The 22952-nt window shown below is 37.0% G+C and overlaps 1 protein-coding gene across 1 annotated transcript in view; it reads right to left on the reverse strand.

Annotated features, from left to right (window-relative positions):
• Positions 1-255: 255 nt before the first annotated feature.
• The window catches only part of ASCC3 (activating signal cointegrator 1 complex subunit 3), a 276330-nt gene continuing 253633 nt past the window's right edge, over positions 256-22952 (reverse strand). The window contains exons 37-42 of the mRNA XM_086743241.1: positions 22031-22255; positions 9712-9863; positions 9053-9203; positions 3033-3239; positions 975-1150; positions 256-876 (exon numbers count right to left, since the gene is read on the reverse strand). Of these exons, the coding sequence (XP_086599367.1) occupies positions 729-876; positions 975-1150; positions 3033-3239; positions 9053-9203; positions 9712-9863; positions 22031-22255 (1059 nt within the window). The 3' untranslated portion in view covers positions 256-728. The remainder of the gene's footprint in view (positions 877-974; positions 1151-3032; positions 3240-9052; positions 9204-9711; positions 9864-22030; positions 22256-22952) is intronic.

Consider the following 22952-nt stretch of genomic DNA (forward strand, 5'->3'; position numbering starts at 1 on the left):
ACTTTAGCCATGTGACCCCCCTTCCCTTCCCCCCGCTACACAAAACCTGCACACTTATATAAATGGCATCATTGATATACTGGAAATATTTTACACTACTTAGCATGCCTCTATAACCAGATTTACTGCCTATATAATTAATATATATTTGTGAAACGTTTCCTTTAGATGATTGGCTTCAAAATGCAGTATGTATAAGAGGAGGATTTTGTTATTACATATCTCATTTTACACTGAAAAATTTAATGCAAAACATTCTTAGGGACATATTTTTATTAAACATGAAATATAACACATCCATCAATATTTTCAGCAGCTCTTAGATCAAATTTTTTTATTTTTCCCTATAAATTAAAAAAGTTGACTATTGAAACTACATTAATACATAGGCTACAGAACACTTTTCAAAATGAAGACTATAGCCCTAGATTTGCGCAAATTACAATATCTTTTAAGCTTTTATTTTGACGTGTCAAAAATCAATTAGCAATATGACTTCTGAAAGAAGAAAGATGAAACAAGAAAAGACAAATCTTCATAAAGGAGTAAGGCCACTGTGGCTAACTCTGTGTTACCAGAGTCAATACAGTAGTCACTTTCAACTGCCTAGTCGTCTTGAGGTTTGAAGTTGGTTCCACTAAGGCAAACACATTTTTGGATGTCCAGAATGACCAGATGTCTTAGCTTGCAAGACCAGTTCTGCAGTTCGATGGACTTTTCAAATCACCTTACTTCAGAGCCAGTTGACTCATAGCATCAGACACCTCTGTTGTGACTTGTGCTGGAGTACAAGCTGGTATAATGTTCAGGTAAATATCGTACTGCTGGTCCATGCCAAGGTAACTGTCGCTCATGAGATACAATGTGTAGATACACCTAAAATGTAAAAACCAGAATCATTAGTTTGAAAATTAGGTCTTGACTACTTGGAAAAGATAATAATTAAGAGACCTTAATTTGTAAATTTGACATACTTTCCAGGAGTTTCCGGAGTATAAAAAGCAACAGAAACAGTATTTCGATTTCTGACATATCCAGTTCTCTTCAGGGCGATGAGTTCTTTTTTATCAACTTCTCCCAATATCAAAAACCATCCTTCATCTTTAACTTTGGGGAATCGAGGAGCCACTGCTTTACTGTCTTGCTTTCCCTGTTGGGGAAAAGAAACAGCTTAGTAAAACTAGAAATCACCGTTCCAAAATGCCATTATTCCTTGAATGAAAAACACCTCAAAACCCCATTGTCGTGAATTGTTACATAAGACTATAATTTAGCCAGACTAAAATATTTTTGTTGTTTCTTGCCAGATGAATTTTTTTTTTTTAAATAAAATCACAGTCCACAGAGAAAAACCCAGAATATGAGATAATATTCCATTTATTTTGTAAGCTATTAAACTTGAAAGGAAATACTGTTGCCTTTTTGTAATTTCATCTAATGTATTCCAAATGCTATTCTCTGCAGAAGGGTTAATTGTAAACCCTGTGTCTTTAAATAAAGCTAAACAATATTGTTCAAGATTAATATAAAGACAAAAACAGCACTTCAAGTCTTTATTTGAGGTTGATATAGCAAAAGGAAAGATTATTTCAGTGATTCTTTAAGACACTGACTTTACTGCTGAAAGCTGAAGATAAAATGATGCATACTCAATCAGCATTCGTTTCGTGTTCTGTAGATGGAAAGGTTTTACTGAAGATTTATACAGAAGAAAAAGTGCCATCATAACAATGAAGCTTCAGAAATGGTTTGATCCAACTGTTTCTTACAAAAGAGGGATCAGATTCTAGGAGAGGTTTATAGAACAGCGATCACTGCATGAAATGCTCCTGCTCCCTTCTTTTCCGTGGCTTCTGTTTAGGAAAAGTCTCTGCCAGTAACTGGCACAGCAAATAGAACGACTTATGGAGGAGTTTTGACCCTTTTTGCTTCCTACAAATGAGAGAGTCTCCCCTTGCAGTTATGGTGAACCTGCTGTAGTCAGGACAAGAAGTCTTTTGGGAAAGAAGAATACATATCAAATATAATTCTTTAACTAATCTAACATCTAGAACTGTTCTCTGCTTATAGTCTGAACTCTTCTTTGTATCTTAAAAATGCTGGTAACTACCATTTTTAGTTGTTTGAAGAGAAATTAATTACCAAAATTATAATCATGGTGGTCCATATGCCACTCATGGTATGCAAATAACAAAAAAATGCATTTATAAGTGAGTGATAGCTACAGCGTCAGCGGTGCCTGATCTGAATGCAGGAGGCATGGTCTTAACTCTTCCAAGAGCCGATAAACAGGTACAAGGAGTTACTGCTGCTACGGGCAGCGGTTGGAAACTTCTGCAGCTGCTGGTGTTTCTGTCTTGGCACATGAAGACTTGCTGAGGGCCCAGTGAGGTGACTAGCCCAAGAGGAAATGGGATGTGCTTTAACTGGGCAAAGGGCTGGGACTGAAATTTAGCCGTGGAAAATAATTGTATGTAGAAGTTGTAGGAGCTGTTCAAAAAAGCTTCACATGTAAAATATGAAAAAAAATATCCTCAGTAAAGGCCTGAAGATGTGCTAAGAGTAGAAACGTACTTATGGGTATGGGTCTGGTAAGCAGTTTGGAGGTACATGAGAATACGATAGGGAAGCTTATAAACTGGTTTGGGGAAGCAGGATATGCAAGAGTATGAGTGGTAGGAGTTTGAGGCTGGCAAGTACTTAAGTACTGCCTGTGAAGTTACCTCTACTGTCACTGCTTATAGTACCAAGGAAACAAACTTTATGAGTTTCTGGTTTGTAAATAATAATGAGAGATTTTTTTCATTGACTTGAATTGGTCTAGAGTTTTCCTTTAATATTCTGTATACTGTCCTATTGCAACCTGAAAAACCATTTGCTTCATTACTAACACAGAAAAGGCTTTGACAGTGTTTATAATTTACATAATACTTCAACCATAAAAACCGTTACGCTGTATAACACATTATTGATAATGTAAATGGATTATTGGAAAATTGTGCACTTGGGAAGGAAATAATAAATTAATCTACCTGATACCCCATCTGGGTTCTCTGCAGATTTATTTGGAGCACATACTCTTGATCAGCATGCAATTTGATCCATCTTTTGTCATCTCGCGTGTCAGTTGTCAAAGAAGGAACAGGCACTTCGTTCTGTGGCTGAACTGAGTCATCCCAACAGCCCTTAATGCTCAGGCTGACGTTTAGAATTGGCAAACGGCACAAGAAATTCCAAGCCTGTAGAAGAAACAGATCCCTGTGGATTACAAGACAATCTATACAACTCAGAGTATTGTCACTGTAACAATAACAATTAAATGTGCAGCCTACATATTTATTCTATATTAATAATATTTTATTAGAATATCATATATAATCGTACGACTCAGAATCATAAGCATAAAATACTTTTCATTAACCTCTTACTCTACTTTCTTCTAAGCAAATAAAACAAATGTGAAACTCCTCAAGCCTCACTAAGATTACTGATGTCTGAACACAGGAAAAATTCCTTACCACTCCCGATTAAAGCATTTTTTTCCTATAAGCCACTTAAAAACTAGTATAATTAAGTTTTAAATTAAACTTCCTTAGCATAATCCATAAAGAACAAGTCACTGCAGTGCTAATTAGCAATGGGCAAACCTCAGAGCTTTCAGAGGATCAGTTCAGATAATTAACCAAAAGTTCAACTGCATATCCAAAGTTATCCCTAGTTTTTTTTTACTAGGTTTTCTTGCATCAATCTTCACAAACCTTCCTTCTTACAGTCCTCCTGAGGAATCTTAAGTCTCTGTGATTTCTCATGAACTGCAAGAGGACCTCAACTTTCTCTCATCCTTGTACAGAGAACTGTTGTTAGAGGCGTACAATTTGTGTAGCTGAACATGATACTCTCTTCAATCTTAAAGAGGCATCCTGAAAATGTACCCCTATGTGTCTCTCATTTCGGTCTCTATCAGACAAAGAAAAAGCAGGTCTGAGAAGTTGTGACCAAAATGGAGGGGAGTAAACACAGGCTTTCATTCAGTAAAATCAGCATGCTCACTCAATGAAATCTGTTAGAAAGAATCATAGAATGGTTAGAGTTGGAAGGGACCTTCAAAGGTCATCTAGTCCAACCCCCCTGCAAGGAGCAGGAAGAAATGGAAGAAAGAAGAAGAAATGGAAAAATTGTCTGTGGAATGGAGGCTGTGATTTGTGGCCTCACTATGGCTGAAAAAGATGAGGCTGGCACTTGAAGAACAAAACCAAAAAATGAAGAACCACCCTCTGCCCTGCCCTCTTTCTCCTCTACTCCCAAAACAAAACAGGAATCAGCACTTCACCCATGTTTTCAAAAAACACATATGAAAAGCTAGAGGGTGGGAAGGAGAAGAACGAAAGAAAAAAAGAAGAATATTGATTTTGGTAAAGGGCCAGCAGATGTCAAAATAAGAACTTGTGGGAATGAAGGGGGTAGGCAGTCGCATGCGCAGTACTGGCATGGAACAGAAATGTTTCATCTGGAAAAAGACTGATGTATATTTTATTTCTCATGTATTGGTTTGACCATCTTGTATTTCAGCAAAATCTATTTTCATTTAGATTGTGCTTGATGTGTCTCTGCTTACTTTTTCTGCGCTGGAAGGCACAGAGCCCTAATAAAAGCTCTGTTTGCTTTTTGGAGACATCACTGCCATGATTCATACTGACAATAATGGTATATGTTAACATATAATTAGGGATACGGCAGCCAGGGCAAGCAGACCTCAGATCCCACTGCTGTAGGAAAAGGCAGTGCCATCCCTCTCTCCAACATCTTCCCTGCCAGCTAACTATCCTCCGCCATCCCGATACGTTGGCACTACCATACTGTGATTGTGCAGATCGACGGATCGGCTTGCTAATCATTTTGGTGACACCGTGAACTTAGATCAGCTTGTGGAAGCATATTCTCTAATCCTGTGAGTACTCTGAATGAGCATGAACCTTCAGTGCCACTGAAAGAGGTGGTCCAGCCTCCTCCCCTGCTGGCACAGGTATTCATGTAGCCACCTGGCTACAGGCCATTCTGACTGTCAGCGAGAGGGTTGATATGATCCCTCCTCCCCTCATCCCCAGATGCTCGTTCCCACCTCCTCGCCTGAACCAGCCGCAGGGCTTGTGCAGCTGTGCAGTGAGCCAGGTCAGGAGAGGTGAAAATGGCACAGGGAGGGCAGGACTGCCCATTTCAGCTGCAGCGCAGACTTATGTCGGATTAAAATGGCTGCATTACCAGAGCCTGGCTGAACTAAATGAGAAAACTGATTTAGGCTAAAACTAATCTCTCTTTCTCTCTCCCCTCTTCTGTGTGTTGCATGAACAGCTGTGTCTGTTCAATGGAGAAGGTGGGGAGTGCCAGCTGTGAGCACTTAGGAACCGCAGGGTAAAAGCAGGGGACACCAATGAATTGCACTGATGTTCTTAACAGTGTCCTAGCTAAGAAAAGACAGGAAAATTCTAACAGAAAATAAACAGCTAGAACTTTAAGGCAAAAGATATCCCTCTCTGTCCCAACTCTGAAAGGGAAAGGGGGAGAAAAAAGGCAGCACCTCGAAGAAGAATTAAAACAGACACTCTTAATTAATTAGTGGTCACCAGGATTTCGCTACATTTAACACACAAGACACTACTAAAATCATCTCCTCCATACTGGAGGAGACAACTTCAGCAATAACACCTTCACTGACAAATGATTTTCTGTTTAATGTAACAGTTTTTAAGCGAAGGTTACTGTAGGAACTGTACAGACCTACTGTGTGAGACTCTCCATGCACCAAAGCAGTGTGCTTCTGCTGGGTTCAGTAGAGGCATCAAAATATTCACCTGCCTGGTGATCACCCCTTTGTTTATACTTTAGATATCATCTACCTGGAAAACTTTCATGTGTACTATCTCAGAGGAGAAGATCTGTTACAATTAAGTTAGAACAGAGTTTAATTTTGGCAGAGATCATAATGTATTAACTCCTTTAGTGGTGTCACCTGTCACTCTGTTGAAGACTATGATTTGGTCTGGTTTATCCCGTACAACCCCAACATATTCTGTTTGTCACAGGCTGTCACGTGTAGCTTTTACAGTGCAAACAAAACAAAGTAACTCTGAGTAACTCTTTCTAATTAGATAACAAAGTAGTTGTAATAACTCATTCTCCAGGCCTAGTGTATTTGAAAATTAAAACCTAAGTTAGTACTGCTTGATCATTGATACAGTATGGACAGCAGGCTGCCTTTTTATCATCCATGCAAGGTGGAGAAAATGAAGAATTGCTTTTCTTACTGAGGAAATAAGTCAAGTAGTAGCAGCAGTTGAAATTGGAAAAGAAGATTATAGGAACACACATATGTCCAGAGTAAAAGCAGCAAGGACTACAGGAGGGATAATATTGTTTCAATCTTGAGGTTTCTTTTTTTTCTCTTTCAATAATATAAATATCAGCTTAGTATTTTAAAAGGTGCCTAATGCCTAAGTGACTTAGAAACTGGAAAAGATTTGTTAAAGAAATATGATTCAGAATGACTCACTGAAACAAACGTGGAGCTTAGGGCAAAGATCAGAGTTACAGTCTAAGTAGTTACTGAATTTAGGCTTTTAAAGCCCCACTGACTTTCAATGAGGTTTAGGATTATAAATAATTTTTGGAAAATTAAGCTTAGGCTCCCATATCACTTAGGTATTTCTTGACAATTTTACTCTTTTTTTCTTTGCTGTATAGGATGACACAAGCACATATTTTCTCCTTTTAAAAACATCAACATGCCCAATGTGTGCAGGTACATATATACTATAGATATAGTTACCTACAAACCCATAGATTCAAGTCCTAATCACATGAGAAATTCTTCATGAACCTTTGATAACATCATTAGCATTTTTGCCAATAATCTGTCTCCCCAGGACTTAGCGTGATATTCCAAATCCATGAGCAGCTTCAAGAGCTGCTATTTAAAAATTAATTACCAATCTGCTTAAAAGACATTGTCTTCTTTCCAAATGTGAAATGTCTTCCTTTTCCTGTCTGCCTTGAATTTATACAAAACTCAAGCTGTTTTTACCAGTTTCATGCTAGTAACAGGTTGAAGATACAGGTTCAACATACTGCGAGTGAGGAGTAAAAGGGTTGTTAAGAAAAGAATGTTTTTGGCAATTTAGCAGGGGACTTACCACTTTATTTTACTTTGTTCAGATATGGTGCCAGAATGGTAGGCTTAAATTCTGTAATCTTACATTTGTTTGTTATAGAAAATATGTCACAAAGATCCATTATTTGTTGAAGATTTTTTCTCTTGGTTGGCCCCTGTCTAAGTGTGCACTGAAGGACTTTACATATGAAGGCACTAAACAGGCAGTCTAAATACGAATTTTAACTCTCTACAAGGTATTACAGTATGTTATTTTCAGAAAAAAATGCCAGTAAGAATAGCAATGTTGGTATAAATGTTTCACATCTGCGATGACCTGCATAATACAGCCATGGTTTTGCTATACTCAATATGGCCATTCCCAACTCAGGGAAACAAAACTTTCTCCTTATATGATGCTAAGGCATTATGTTTTTCCCTCTTATATGCATCTGTATTTACAAACATAGACATATAGAGGCATAGAGTCATTCACAGTGTGAACATACACACCACATACACACAAGCTATTTTTGAAGAAACTGCTAAGACATTTCAATACCAGCCAAACATATTTATCTGAGGATTAATCTTCATCTATTGAATCAGACGAGAACACTGCCATGCATACAATTATTTAATTAGCAGCCAAATCCTCTGCCAGTCAGCAGCCGTTCCAGGCATACTGATGGGGCAGTAGATGCAAATCTCACAGTAGTACTGCTTTTTCTCATTACTACTGCAATTAGCACTTAAATTGATGCTTTAAACATACTAATTTCTGGAATAATTCAGGATTTGTATGTTACCTGGGATCGCCTCACTGCAGAGACGACACCAGATTGCTACGCAAATTGAAGCACTTTTGAGCCAAATAACCATCATCATATCAGACAGAGCCAATTTGCATTTGCTTTTAAAGATAACAGAATGGCAATTTATGCAAATAAATTAAGTAAGTTTACTTCTGAGTTCTCCCTGAACTAATTATAACAATGTTCTAATTTTTTATCACATCTGAAAGTTGGACTGAAATCAATGTGTATTATGTTAGAAATCTGTTGTTAAAGGAAGTCTTGTTTCGATGTCAATACTTTTTCTTAATTCAAAATTTTGATGTTAATTTAGTTACAAATGCAGATGTCTGTTATAGACATTTAAGTACTTTTCTTCTTGTTTGCATACCAGTAAAAGGTTTAACTGAAGCTGAACAGTCAAACAAAGGACATATTGCTGTCCTTTTAAATATTCAAATAAAAAACATTTGAATTATAGCTTTTGAGGTTTTCATCTTTTGTACATTTATGTGAAATCATTAGGCTTAGCATGTGAATATAGCTGCTCTTTGCTGGAAATGGCTTGAAAACCAAACTGCAAATAAGACTCCAGCAGCCTCAACATTTTGAGATAGCACTTTTTTCTTCCTCCTGTGCGGTGTGAAAATTTCATCTCCTTTTTCTGTTTCAAATAGAAAATGAGTGCTGGATCTTTTACTAAGGGTATTGTCATAAGAAAATGGTGTTTGACAGACCTCTTCAGAAACCAGCTACGATGACATTTGTAATGCATGTATTCCTAGTGCATAGTGGGCTATGAAAAGGTGGATAACACTCAGCAGATTGAATGACCTAGAGAAGCATCTTTAGAGCAAAGAGATGTGGTAATATAAGCCACAAACCAGACTCTGTTACTGGTTAGCAAGGAATAAGTGAAAACAATATTAAGAAAACAGGCAGAGAAGAAACCCTGCAAAGGTAGCAGTATCTTGAAATTAGAGCAATGAACGTGTTGCACTTTATACAGAACATCACATGATATTTGCTGAAGGGAAGTGAAGAGAGCGTTTCTTTTCCCAACTACTCTTCCTTTCCAATCACATTGATAATGACCAGGGATAGAAAGTATTACCTGTGAAATGTGTGCGGTTTGCAATTCACTATCCACAATGGAAGCAAAAACATTCTCTTTTCCTTCGCAGGCAGCCATTAGTTCGGGAAGACACTCGATCGGTCCTTGGTAACCTCCATGCACACTCTTCCTTTTGCCTTGGCTCCACTTCCTGATACAGACAGCAAAACATATGCCCAGGGAGGGAAAGCAAACGTGTTTTCAGTTGTTTTGGTGGCAGAATTTGATACTGGTTTCTGTTATTAAATGCTGGTTATTTATTTTTGGGTAGCACGAATTACTGCATCATCTAGGCATCCATAGAGCTTAGCATTATCTATGATATTAAGATGGATATAATGTATCTTTATAATGGATTAAAATAAAGAGATAATTAATATACAGAGTTAGATTTGTTAGGACATGGAACCCTTCCAGTGATCTTTTGTTAATTTGTCTGGAATCATGGTTCTCAAAATAATCTGTGGGGGTTAATTAATCAATGAATATTGAAAACAGAAGCAGAAACTCCATTTGGGAAAGCATCGCTGTGAAAGAATGAGTTCTGCTTCTGATGCATTAATGAACACTCTCAGGCACAACAATGATATTCAAACACAATCAGCGGCCAGAGGTGGAATTAAATTGCAAACTTGCAAATGCCTAGAAGAATTACATACCGAAAAAGGTAAAGGTGTTGTAGCTCTATGTTGGGCAAAGTAAGCAGGGAAGAGTCATGTACCCATCTACCCTGAACCACCATCTGCACCAGATTGGTTATATTCAGAGCAGTCACCAGCCAGCCATGATGTGCTGCAACATCCAGCATTGCCTAATCAAAGGAGACAGATATAAAAAAAAAAAGAGAATGTAAGTATAACTGTGTACCTGGTTCATACAAGTAAAAGCATTAATTTGATGTTTAACATACAGGAATTTCTAGGCCTTCAACAAAGGAATTTACTTCAGCCTCTACTGGTGGCAGTTGGCACCATTTGAATTAACCTTGAAAAAAGACAGATTAAATCCTGCATCATCATCATCAACTCTTACCCTTAAAAAGGTAATTTACACTATGTTTTTGGGGGCGAGAGCAGAAGGTGGGATCTCTTCCTTATAAATAACCTCTCTTTTACATAATCTAACTCAGAATGAAATGAATAAATCTCAACATTTACTGTAAAGGAAGAAGTTACAAGTAACTGGAGTATTGGTTTATATTTTGACATGAGAGCTTTGCCAGAATTGCATATTTATTAAAAAAAAATCCTTGAACTATTTAAGAACAACATATTTACATTTCTTCAAAAGATTAATACTAAAGCCTCTCACCAGTAGCAGTTATTATTCCCATTTTAACATAAGGATTTAGAAAAATCTCTTGAATTGGACTAGACAAACCCCCTAAAATTTAGCTTAATGAGTATTTTTGAGGTTTTGTTCAGCACTAACACCTAACTTGAAGAAAGATTGCAAAAAAGCTAATAGTTTACCTAGGGTGAGTAAGAGCAGTCAGAAATAACAGATGTCACCCTTTCCACTGTAAATCATTGATTGTCTTGAGAATGAGGGATGCTTGGCTGTCTCTCTTTTGGCATCTCTATCCTGACTCTGAAAAGCTTTCCCAAAGTACATAAAAAACCCAAGCAAACAAAAACCCCTGTCCAGCTACACATCACATTTTAAAGTGTTAATGATCACCCTGCCTTCCATCTCTGGTGAGTTTCTGTTCCATTTCTACTTGCTATGCCTTAGACAATACAAGTAAAGGGGATCCTATAAGCATCGCTAGCATAAAGATCTAAACCTGCAAAATTCCTTATGGACTGTGCATTGTGAGTGGCCCTGTTGACATGAAAAAATTGTTATGCTTGCTTTTTTCCTGACTGGACTTAAATTCTGTTGGGTTAATCTGAAAGAGAATTTAAGAGTTCTTCCAAAGGAGAAAGGATCAAACATAAGCTTTTGGTTTCTACGTAATATTTTTTTAATAGGAAATGCAGTTATTTGAATATATACTTTTAACTCCATGTAGAGTATGTTAAAATAATTATAATGATTTATAGAAGCATTTCAGCTGGTGAAGAGAAGGATGCTATAGTATGTTGGTCGTCTTGCTTACCTTTTTGTTTAATATCATTAAAATATCAATAAGGGGTGGGTCTTCATATTACAACACTCTAATTCAGTCATGTATGTAAAAGTGATTTGCCATGTAGGAAATTTGGAGTTTGATTAAAATACTATAAAATGTTATTTAAGAAAGCAAGAAGAGAGTCTGGTATATTGAACAGTTTCAATGCTTCTTTAAATACCATCTTCTTGATACTAAGAAAGCTGTAGTTTGATTTTCGGACTAGGCTTGGGATGTTTCTGTGGGTTTTTCTTTAAAAAACAAATGATATTGTTTGATATTTCCTTAAACAGCAGATACCTGCTTCATTTCAACTTATTTTCCAGCCACTAGTGTAATGAGGAGAAGCTGTCTATGTAAGTCTTTACATTTAATCAAATGTTTTGCAGACAAACAAAAGGCAGCATTTACTTAAGGCAAACTAAACAGTGAAATCTTCTTTAAACAAAGGAGTTGTTTACATACGCAGAACTATTTCAATTAAATTACACTGATTCTGGAGAAATACTGAGTTTAAAGACACAAGTTGGTTTCAGTCCTGGGCAGTCACACAGTTTATTTTAGCAGTTTACAATGCAATTTCAACAGGTTTTATTCTAGATCGGGGTGATAAGATCAGTGACACTTTGAAAAATATTTGAAGTGTTACCCTGAATTACACAAATATTGTCTCATTTTTCACGAATAAAGTGCCTTTCAGCTAATAATGATTTAGATTTAACATTTAACTTGTCTTTTTTGAAGAAAGAACCATAGCACCCTGAAACACCCTAATAACAGTCCTAGTGACCCTAGAAATAGTACCTCTTAGCACAGCATTAATGGTTTTCTTTGTCTGTCTTTTCACTTAGCTTGCCAAGGTGATTTCCAGGTATGATTCTTTTTACCCAATAGAAAATAAAATTGCTAGAAGTCGTATTTGAAAGGAGCAGCTTCATGGTCTGTAGATTTATGTGTTGGTTCCCATGATTTTTAGTCCGATAAAGAGGGAATTGTTCTCAGCATGTATCAGGGTGAAGTTGTCTTTTAAACTTAGAGGGCGAGTTGCTCTTTACCTGCTTCCACATTTTAAAATATATTGAAACCTACACATACGGTACAGTCTGTGTCTCTGAGCGTGTTGCTCAGACAGTATGGTATCTCTCTTCTATTCTGCACTACCTGATTCTTATTCTTTCCTTTCTGCTATTCTGTCCTGAAAATATGCCTGAAACATCATGTTCCTCAACCACAAGTCTGCTGTATATACATGAAGAATAACGGATGCATAGATATCCTGTCTTTTCCACAAGCAGCAAGAAGAATACAGTAAGTTGTATTTTTAGTCAGCATGAAGCAGTGGTATTTTCATAAAATGCTTCTGAAGATACGTGTGTAACACTTTTCGTTGTTTTCTTTCTTTTATTTTTTAAAATCTATTCCCCTACCCCCACCCCTTTTAACAGAGGTTTGAAAAGGCAAAAAGGAAGAGAGAAGACGTAAGAGAAAGATAAATCTAAAACAAGCTATACACTGAAATTAACTGGAGGATCCTTTCAACCTAGAAAATCTCCTAGAAATTGATAGAGGCCTACAGATAGATATCCCGTAGGGAGTAAGGAAAGCCTGTGTATGTAAGACTCTGTGTTCCACATTGTTGTAATGAATCCACATGGCAAATCCTCTTTTCCTCCTTATTTTCTGCTTCTTCACCCATAGAATTTATTCACAGCATCTCTATCTGGATGTGAAATCCAAGACAATGACATTGTGAAAAAGTCAGAACAATGGTAAACTTGGCTTGTTTCATCTGCTGCCTTGGAAACCCGCACACATTTCATGTTCCGCTAAGTGTAAAACACACAGATGCTTGATACTTAAATACTTATTGAAATTCCTATAAATACTCAAGGTAACAAACTGAGTCATTTCCCTATCTCTAAATTAGCTATATAAATTGTAGCAACTAAGTAAAGAACATAAAAGACAAAAGAAAAAATGATAAATATTTAATATTTATGTTATCTGATGAGCAAACATTTAGTCTCTCTGGTTTCTCCAGTTGCTGCTTGTTTGGCTTGTTGGATTAAAAAATTAAGAGAAGAGGACAGTGAGTGCAAGAAATGAAACAAAGAAAACTATAAAGATGCTTTTACTTACAGAAAAAACCAAATATTTTTTGGTAAACCAACAAGTTTAAAAAAGCGTCCTAAGGCCACCACTTTTTAACGTGAAGTAGAAAATATGAGGTAAATAGATGGAGTCAAGGGAAATACTGCTTGTTATAATGAAAAATATGTTTACCACCACTTAGTTGGGCCTCTTCCTGCCCTTAGGAGAATAAAAGCAGAGGCCTATACTGAGATGGGTTGTAATGAAAAAAATCAGGCATTAGCTTTTCAGCCTTTCAGATGTCATACTTGGACAACCACAAAGTAATAATAGTAATTAGTGACACATCCTTTAACATTTTGTCTGTCATTATCAAAAATAGCTTGGCTTGTACCAACATGGGGAGCAACAAGCTATAAACCATGGCAGGGGTAGGAGAAAAATGCTGATGCTCCATTAACTGATTGATGTAGGTGTACATGTCAGGTATGGCAAAAATTTTCATTTTGATGATATTCAGAAGAGAATTGTCAAAATGTTTGGATCAAAATCATGCTATTTCTTTCTTCATTCCAGGAATGCATTATTACAAAACCCTCAGCATCTATTATCAGGTTTCCATCATCTTATTTTCAGGAGCAGTGGTTAGTTATCCTTAAGTACTGAATTATTTAAACTGATCAAATTGTACCTTTCTGGTCTAACATGAAGCTGAGATTCTACAGTCTGTCTCTTTTTAGCCAAAGTTACTACCCATGCTTGGAATTGAAATTATGGTTTATGATTCCCTACCGTGAGGGGAAGCAAACATGGAGGGAGGATGTGGGAGAGGTGAGAGTGTGGCACACTCACTGATAGCAAAACATACTGCTAGCAAAACATTGTTTTTCTCTGGTGTTTTTAAGCACTCTGAATATGTGCTCCAAATAACAGATACAAAATTGTTCCATAATGAACATATCCACCCCGCTCAGCCCCCAACCATTTAGGAGATTTGTCTAGCAACTGAAATATCTTTTATTTTAGAAACTTTTCTGCAAAGTTTTAACACTGTTTTTGGTATTACTTTCACATCCTTCATTTGAAAACCAGATATTCTGGATCACTCTTGTACGATTGGGTAGGTGGCTGGGGAACAGACATTGTAAAACTAGCAGAATTTCTGATCTGCTCAAATGACTTAAATAGCTTTTTCTTTTAAGATGAGTTATTGAAGTGTTAAAATGAAACAGCTTGCATCTTATTAGCAGAAACTGCATACTGCTTCGAATAATATATTATTCTGTTTGAAGTCACCTGTCATATAACTCTGAATATACTAAGCATTTCTACTTAAATATCGTAAATATAAATGTAATTGTAAACATTGTAAATGTAATTGTCAATATTTTGTAGTTAAATTATATTTAAGGAAAGTGGCAATGAAGCTAAATGAACAATGATAACTGCTCTGGGTACAGAGGCTAGCTAAGGAGACGAAGGTAATGTAAGAAGTGCCATTGTGGCTGAGAATTACATCTGTGATTACTCAGCTAAAAGTTAACTTCCTACAGTGAAGCCACTGGTGGTAATGACTTGGTGGATGGGGTTTGAAACTTCAGAAGTACTCACAGTGAGCTACATGGCTCAAATTTCTCCACTCTTAAGACAATTTTTTTTTTTTTTTTGTATCTGTGCTTGACAGACTACGACACTTCCTTGAGTGCCTTCATTTGGGAAACTGAAAGTTCATACACTAACGTACAGAGAGCCCTCTATGCAGAATGACATTCACCTTAGACTTGAAAGTTTATGTAAAGTAAACCCAACAGATTCTCGGCCAAACAAATACAAGTCTTATTCTGCAGTGATGCTTTGAGGAAGGAAACAATAATTTAAAAGTAATAAGCTATGTAAGACTAAAATACTTTAAATTGTTATTGCACAGTTACATCAAAAAGCAGAGTTAAGGCTGGTTGGGTTTTGCACCAGTTTTGTACCTGAATTTATTGTGTATAGTATTCCAATATCAAATAATCAAAATATCCCCAACTCTTGTCTTCGCTGCCTGCTAATATAAGTTTTGTTGTCTAGGACTAGAATTCAGTTAGAAATATGAGTTTAAATCCATAGATCTATTAAAATCATTAGAGTGGTGCCTAATAGCTGCTGTTTAGGACTATGGAGTTTATATGACAAATATTTATAGATAATAATATGCAAAAGTGTATACATTTTACCCATTTTCCTGAAAACTATGAATTCAGAATAATAATAAATCTTTTTTACACATGCTTCAAATGTAGGAAGCCTTCCAATATGTAATATTATATTATGATCCACATGTGACTAGAGATCATACTAATACAAGTAAAATATTATTCCAGATGGTAAAGCATGCCATACATTATAAGTTTCATGTTTTTATATGAATCATGACTACGATGCTTCAATTATATACCACAGAAAAAACAACTAACTTGAGAAGTTGGAATTTACTTGAGGAAGTCTTACAGAGGGTTTTACAGTCACTACCTTTTGTATGTTATATATTGGTAAAACAGGTATCTACAGAACCTCTTGCACTTCAGAGATCTAGTCCAAGATTACTTTTTAGAAATGTATTAATTTGCGGAGGGGGAGGAGTTCTTTCAGATCAATTAAATCAGACTCATACAGCTGTATATTTTCAGCCTACAGACACCCCCCCCCCCTTCTATTTATCACAGATACAGTGAATAAGATGTAATTAATCCTATTCAGGAGGCAGTCCTTTTATACTACCGTCTGCATCCCCCTTCCCTTCACATTTTTTACAAGCATATTCATCTCCCTCTTCCATATGCTCTGCTACCCCTTACGAGAGACTAATTCTTCATCCTCTCATCATCATAAAGGTCTCACTGACGTATGCAAATTACCACCTTCCTAGCTGCTTTGTAAGATTCCTATCCCTGTATCCATCCTTGAGACTCCATAGTAACATTATTAGTATGATCAGAACCAGGGAAAGGACAAATCACTTGCTGTCTACATTTAGTGGAGTGCAACCCTTGGGTTCTTACAATTTTTTTTTTTTTTAATAGTATTACAGAGATAAAAGCAGCTATGGAATGTGATACCAGCAATATAAACTTGGTAGGGAATAACCCAACATGTTCAGAACTTGTTGAGTCCCAATATCCAATTTATTTTTAAATTAGTAATTAATACATTCATATTCTCTACTATACTAGTGAACTGTAAATACAATAAAATGTTTTTGAAAAAAATCTCTTGGCAAAATATCCCAATTTCCTAAACGTAAACAATGTCTTAAAGATGTCATTTGTTCCAAACCTTACACAAATCTACCAAAATAATGAAAAATATACAGCATCTTTCTCATAATAAATCTGATCTCTTTAGAGTTTAAAGTCAACTTCAAAGCTGTAATGTAATATTTTGTCAACAATTAAAACATTTTGAGTGCATTCATGAGAATACTTTTCAACAGCAACAGTTATTCCCAGTAACTTTCTCCTGAACTTTTAGCCCCATAAGGTTAGCATTCAGGAAGCTCAGCTGCTGTCTAACAAACTTAATTAATCAAAAAGTCATTTCCGAGCTGTAACTATGAGTAAAAGTGCTTCAAGTGTGCTAGCAAGCCTACAAGTTAATCAAAATGCTAATGCAGTACAAATTAAAGTTGTGATTAACATTTCACAGTAGCTGCTTAAGTGAATTGATCACACAAATGGGTTAAGCATTACTCATTTCCTCCAGCCCCAACTGGGAAAAGGTTTGTCATGGGTGGGGGAGGGATTATATATGAGCAGCACCAAATGATCATTAAACTGTCACCAAGATGCTTCCATACCCCAGTTCACCAGTTATCCACAGTGAGCAAAAACCCCAACACCGCTGCCGCACAGGTAACCCTCCCTTCTCCCACGTACAGACCTATAAAACACAAGCAGGCAGCAAGTAATTCCACCTCAACGTTTCCTATGCCCAGGTACTCTCACTACAAAACTATCCATTGCTGCCTAGTGTCTATAAATGAGCATTACTGTCCAGTATATGTGCTACAAGTTTTAATCTACTATTTCCACTCTCCTAATGTGGAATAATAGCCATGAAAGCAGCCATGGTTGGACGGTTTACTACTTTTAAGTAAAATTGCAAACACGGTACTATCACTGGAGTATCACCGCACACACAAAGACTACGTGTAGTAGCTAGAGATATGGCCTCTGCTCTTCACTTGTTCCTGAATAATCCTCTGCTTTCTCAAGTTAATTTGATTCTCTTTGCTTCCTTCAGTAAAGCTGACCATTTATTTATAGTAGCCAATGCACCAATTAAATAAAGCCATTATCTCTTTCCCTAGGCACTTCTGGACAAATCTTACACAGGCAACTGGCCATTCCCATAACGCCCACCACCTTGCGGCAAGTAATCGGCACATCTGCACCAACAACAGACACCACGGGAGCTCAAAACACACTTAGGATCTTTAAGAACTTCTCCATTTCCTCACAGGCAGGAAAATAAATGATCCAAGGGATATGGCTCCCCAAATCAATAGTTGTAGTGGCTGTTAGGAACTGAGGAGGTTTGGGGAGGGTGTTAAGTCCAGAGCTGAGGGACATCTTTATTCTTTTAGTCCAGGAACTGCAGCTCAGGCACCGCTGCTGTTTGCAGCTATGCTGATACGGCCAGAAAGTGCCTTTTGTGTGAGGAGCAGCAGATAACCATCAGCCAGAACAGTCTGCAGTTTAGTAGAGTAAGCCTTTAGTACGTAAGCTAGCTCTTAAAAGACAGCTAGATCATTCCCATAAGCTGAACGGCAGCAAATCTGCAATTTAAATAACCAGAAACAACTTATTTACTTAAACTATTTTAGAATGGGTAAAGTGGTGTATGCACATTATTGTCCAGCTAAGGAAATGGAGCGCTTAACCCAAAGAGTTTTTTATTTCCTGTCAAAATTCGATTTCTCTGGAAGAGTGACATGATGGGGAAAGGCAGGCCACCAGTGAGAGTGTTCCAGTGTCCTCGTTTCAGGGATGTGCACATTTCCCATGCAAACTAGTCTTTACTCTGCAGTTTGGAATCTGACTTCATGTCCATCTTCTCAGTGCACAGGTACCCTGCTGAGATGCGTTTAACACATCCATAGGTAAACACTTCTCAAAGGTTAAGGCTGAGCTCCATGGCAGTCCTGCTCCTGGCAATATTAAAATATTTTACCAATGATTATACTACAAGTGGAGGCTTGTGGCCAATCCCAATGCAAAGCCAGCAACTGTCACATTATTTCCTAGAAGAGACTGCCCTGCTGAATCTGAGACTGACGGTATTACTGCTTCAATTATCTATTTCAATTAATGCAAATATAGGCGATAGTCTTAGAACAGCAGAGCAAGAACTGATCGCTGAATACACAGTCAAAAAATATAAGGCTTGACAAAAGAAGTAAAAAAGAGATTAGACTTAGTCCGTTTCACATATTCTTAAATTAGAGGTAGGAAAAAAGGTGAGGTCTTTACAATAATAATTATATTCTATAAGAATATTAGACAAATAATTTCATTAGAATTTCTGTTCTTTGATGTTTGATTTTGAGCAGCTACTGGAGTGCACCATCCTACTGACACCTCTACCTTTTTTTTTAGTGAAAACAACACAGACAGGCTTGAAGAGAATATGCGGTCTACTGTAATTGTATTAAAGGTAACAGAGGCAAATAAAAATTAAATGACTTGCCCAAGATCACATAGGAAGTCATGGCAGATTTTCTGAACCATGGGAACCTTCTGTGCTTTATCTATGAAAGCCTGTCACTGATAAAAAACTTAGTTTTTGACTTGAGCTTTTCAGTGTAGAGCAGTGACATTCCTTCTGTGTAGTCAATGCCTCAGTGACCACTCATTACAGAGATGGGTGTGGGAGCAGATAGGCATTCACCTTCCAGAAGGTTGCATAGTGATATTCCCCATATTTCTGCAGTAAAATAGAAATAATTCTGTATTTCATATTGGGTAAATAGATACTACATTTTATCTTGCTGAACTCCATCTATACCTAACAAATGCTTACTATAGGAAAGCTGTAACAGAATATATTTCTCCCATTTTCTATGCTAACAACTACATTCCTTTATTGAGCCAGCAAATTCTGGCTCCTCAAATTCTGTTAAATGCTTATGACTTCCGTCTTTCATCAAGAGTACAGATGAAGAGAATTCTTACATGAAAGCAAAACTTTTAAGACATCTCAGGAAAATTAATTTAAGAGGAACTGCATACATTTTTTTTATTAGAAGAGAGTGGAATCTTACCTGAAATCCATCAGCTGCATTGATCTATCTGATGCTGTTAACACCGTTTTCTGACTGACCATTAACACCACTCAGCCTAAAGCCACTAGAGATGAAAGAGGCCCAGAGAATGCTGGAGGAATGGGTGAAAGGATGCAACGAGTGGGATGCGAAAGGAACCATGGGAGAGAAGGCTGATCCAGGTGAAAGCCAGCACAGAAGAGCGGAGGAGTTTAGTAGCCTGCGACGGAAAGAGGCTTGCTTACCTATCGTGACTAGAGATGGCAAATCTGCTCTGCAGGGGACCTGGGATGGAGGCCTGCTGTATGTACTGAGATACAACCACTTGTAAGAGCTCTTTGAAAGATTTTGCTTTCTTGTAACAGAAAAGCAGCACTGATATGGAAAGCCTGTCATTCACATACCCGCCAGCAAAAATAACAGTTTATGTTCAGGTCAGACTTTGAAGGTTAGCTATACAACCTTAACAGCTGAAGTACTTTGTAAGTAAATAAACAAAAGTCCAACATAACTCAAACACCAGTGCCTGTTTCACTGCTGAATTTTACGTTTGGTGGTGCACGAGTGCGTGTTCACACACACAGAGAACACCACCCACTGAATATGTTTATCAATGGATCCTTCTATGGTTCAGTTCCTTTTCTCACAACTAACATCTTTTTTTCCACCTCTGTTGACCCAGAGTTCATCAGCAGGTCAGTGCTAAGGAAGAAGTCAGTGCTAAGGAAAAAGGTAACAACCAGTATTGAAAGTGTAACCCTGTCTATTGCTTAGATTCTGGGAACTTTAACCTCCCTTTGGAAAGCGTGACTAATAAGATGGAACAAATATTCTCCCAAGAGATGTAAACCATGCACCAACTTCAAAATACAAAAATGCTTGCATGTTGTTTCTTTCTCATTTTTTTTAAAAGAGGAACTTTTTTTTTTTTTTTTTTTAAGATGACTGTATATTTAGCATTATGTAGTAGTCAATGGAAGGCTGGAGTGCCAAGGCACAGTATGGCATGGTAGAACTCTACTTCAGTTTAAAGGAACTGTTGAATATTTTAGGGTTTTTTCTTCCAAATGACAACTGTTTCTGAAATAGCTATTATGCAGTAACAGGATTAAAAATACACTTCTTAGCAGAGCAGTATAAATATTGAGCAAAATAATTACTGAAAATAATTTTTAATTTACTTTTTTCAAATATGTAATTAACCCCCAAATGCTAATTCCACACATAACTAAATGAACTTTAAGTATGTGATTTCTTTGAACAAAGGTGAATTTTCTCACTTGAGCAAGTCACAGTGTTCTCTTTTAATAGCTGACTTATGAGTAACAACTGTTCATACATTCAAGCTTTCAGAATCATGATTTTATTGATTTGAAATATTTGGAGTAGACTTGCATTCAAGCACTGCTGGTTGCCAAGTTTAAGACTGCGTAGCAATAACATCTGTGGTGTTATTTGCTTCTTAACTTTCCTTTAGCTTTGCTCTATTTGATATTAGCATTACAAGCTTACTGGTTTTGCTAGTTTAAGGTTGAGACCCACCAAAATCACTGGACACTGAATTGGCCCTGGTATTTTGTCCGTCTAGAGCACTGATTAATAATTTCTCATAGAGTGATTTTACAAACTGGTAGGCTTGACACAATGACGTTTGCAGTTACGATATTGCCAACAGGCTTCACACAAGACCAAAGCCTCATTCTGATACTTGACATGTAGATGACTGAGGATATTAAAACCTGAGTAAACAAAACTGTAGGAAAAAAAGAATTACTGTCCCTATTTTACAGATATGGAACCAAGGAAGATAAAAAGAGCAGTTTGTTGAAGGTTACCTGATCTTCAAGAACCTGTGAATGAGTCCTTGTCCAGTTCTGCTGAAAAGAACATTATTCCTTTCTGGCAGAATCAGAGAGGGGGCTGTTTTTCACGTCAACGAGAGCTCACCCTTCCTACTGTAACTGTAATTGCGCTTTTCAGTTACAGCAGCACTCTACTCCAAACTCAAATTGCTGCTTTAAAATTCTTTTGAAGCATGCAGCTGTGCATGTGATTGCTTGTTACCAGTGCTCTCCATGGTCAGTTTAGTTTCTGTGGGTTGCGACTGCAGTACAACTGTAAAAGTCACAAGCCTCCAGATTGAGTTTAAAATCTATATTTAAAAGTGTGCTCTTACAAGACATATCTTTTCACAAGCTAGAGGAAAACCCTGTATTTCATCCCAAACCACATTTCAAAACATCTTTTATTTATGCTTGGCAGTGACTACAGCAATTTTGGGTGCTACAGAAAGAAAAGTACCCATGGGAGATGGGTTCTTGGGGGTCAGCATAACAATCTGCAAGGAGCACACCCATGCAGGAATGATTTATGTACAATGTTCCATGACACAGAGATAGAAAACTGTTGCATATGAAAGAATATACTCTCTCTCTCTCTCTCTACACACACACACACACACACACAATACCTGACATATTCTAATTGCTTGGTCCAGCACTGTCTTTGTATCAGTTGCATAATCTGGACAAGGCAGCATGGCATGACTGAAGTGAGCTTGCAGCAGAAGGTGTGTTTTTGTATGTGAACTGTCAAATGAATGGGGATTGACTTCAACTGGAAGATGTTTTGCTAATTCACTGTTCATCTGATCTTCATTGTGTCTCACAGGCAGATCTGTGTACTCATCAGCATTCTGTAAAAAAAATTTTAAAAATTAACCATTGTAATTAACTTCACAATTACTATTAATCCTTACTGAGCCATTAAAAGTATATGCATTTAATTTCCTACAGTTAGGTTTCATTGTTACAATAGCAGCATTTTAATGTTTAGAAAATGTACCTTTTATCAAAATCACGTGTGTGGGAAAAAAACAGCTAGTAAAATATTGCAAATATTCACATAGCTGATTTTAACATTAGCGAAGAAGAACATAAAAGCATAAATACATTCATTAGATGGACTCAGTGTTTGAGATGACCTTCTACAGATATCCTGCACTGGTTGGCTCACAGAAACATTGTAAGGTTAGCTATAAAGAAGTCAATAATTCACATTTTCAGAGTTTCCATTTTTCTCTTTGTATTCAAAACACAGTGGGTTTGAAATAGCTCCGGTAAGGTTATTTTAAAGTATATTTTCAATATTTTGAGGAGTCAGTGTCCAAGCAACTGATGATCAGTGATCAAAGCAAAGAGCAAAATTGTGTGCTCTGTGCTCCGGAGTGGGACTAATACCATTCATGCCAAAATGAAAGCTGTCTAAGAACTTTCTCGCTGCTGCAAAAAGGAGCTGCACACCAGCAGGTAATCTAAATGTAGTTATGAGAAAAAAAATCCTTGGGGCTGAAAGGAACAAGTATGACTGTTCTAGTAGCCAGAGCAGAGATG

The sequence above is a fragment of the Chlamydotis macqueenii genome, chromosome 3 (genome assembly GCF_036417535.1).
Source record: "Chlamydotis macqueenii isolate bChlMac1 chromosome 3, bChlMac1.mat, whole genome shotgun sequence".
Lineage (NCBI taxonomy): Eukaryota > Metazoa > Chordata > Aves > Otidiformes > Otididae > Chlamydotis > Chlamydotis macqueenii.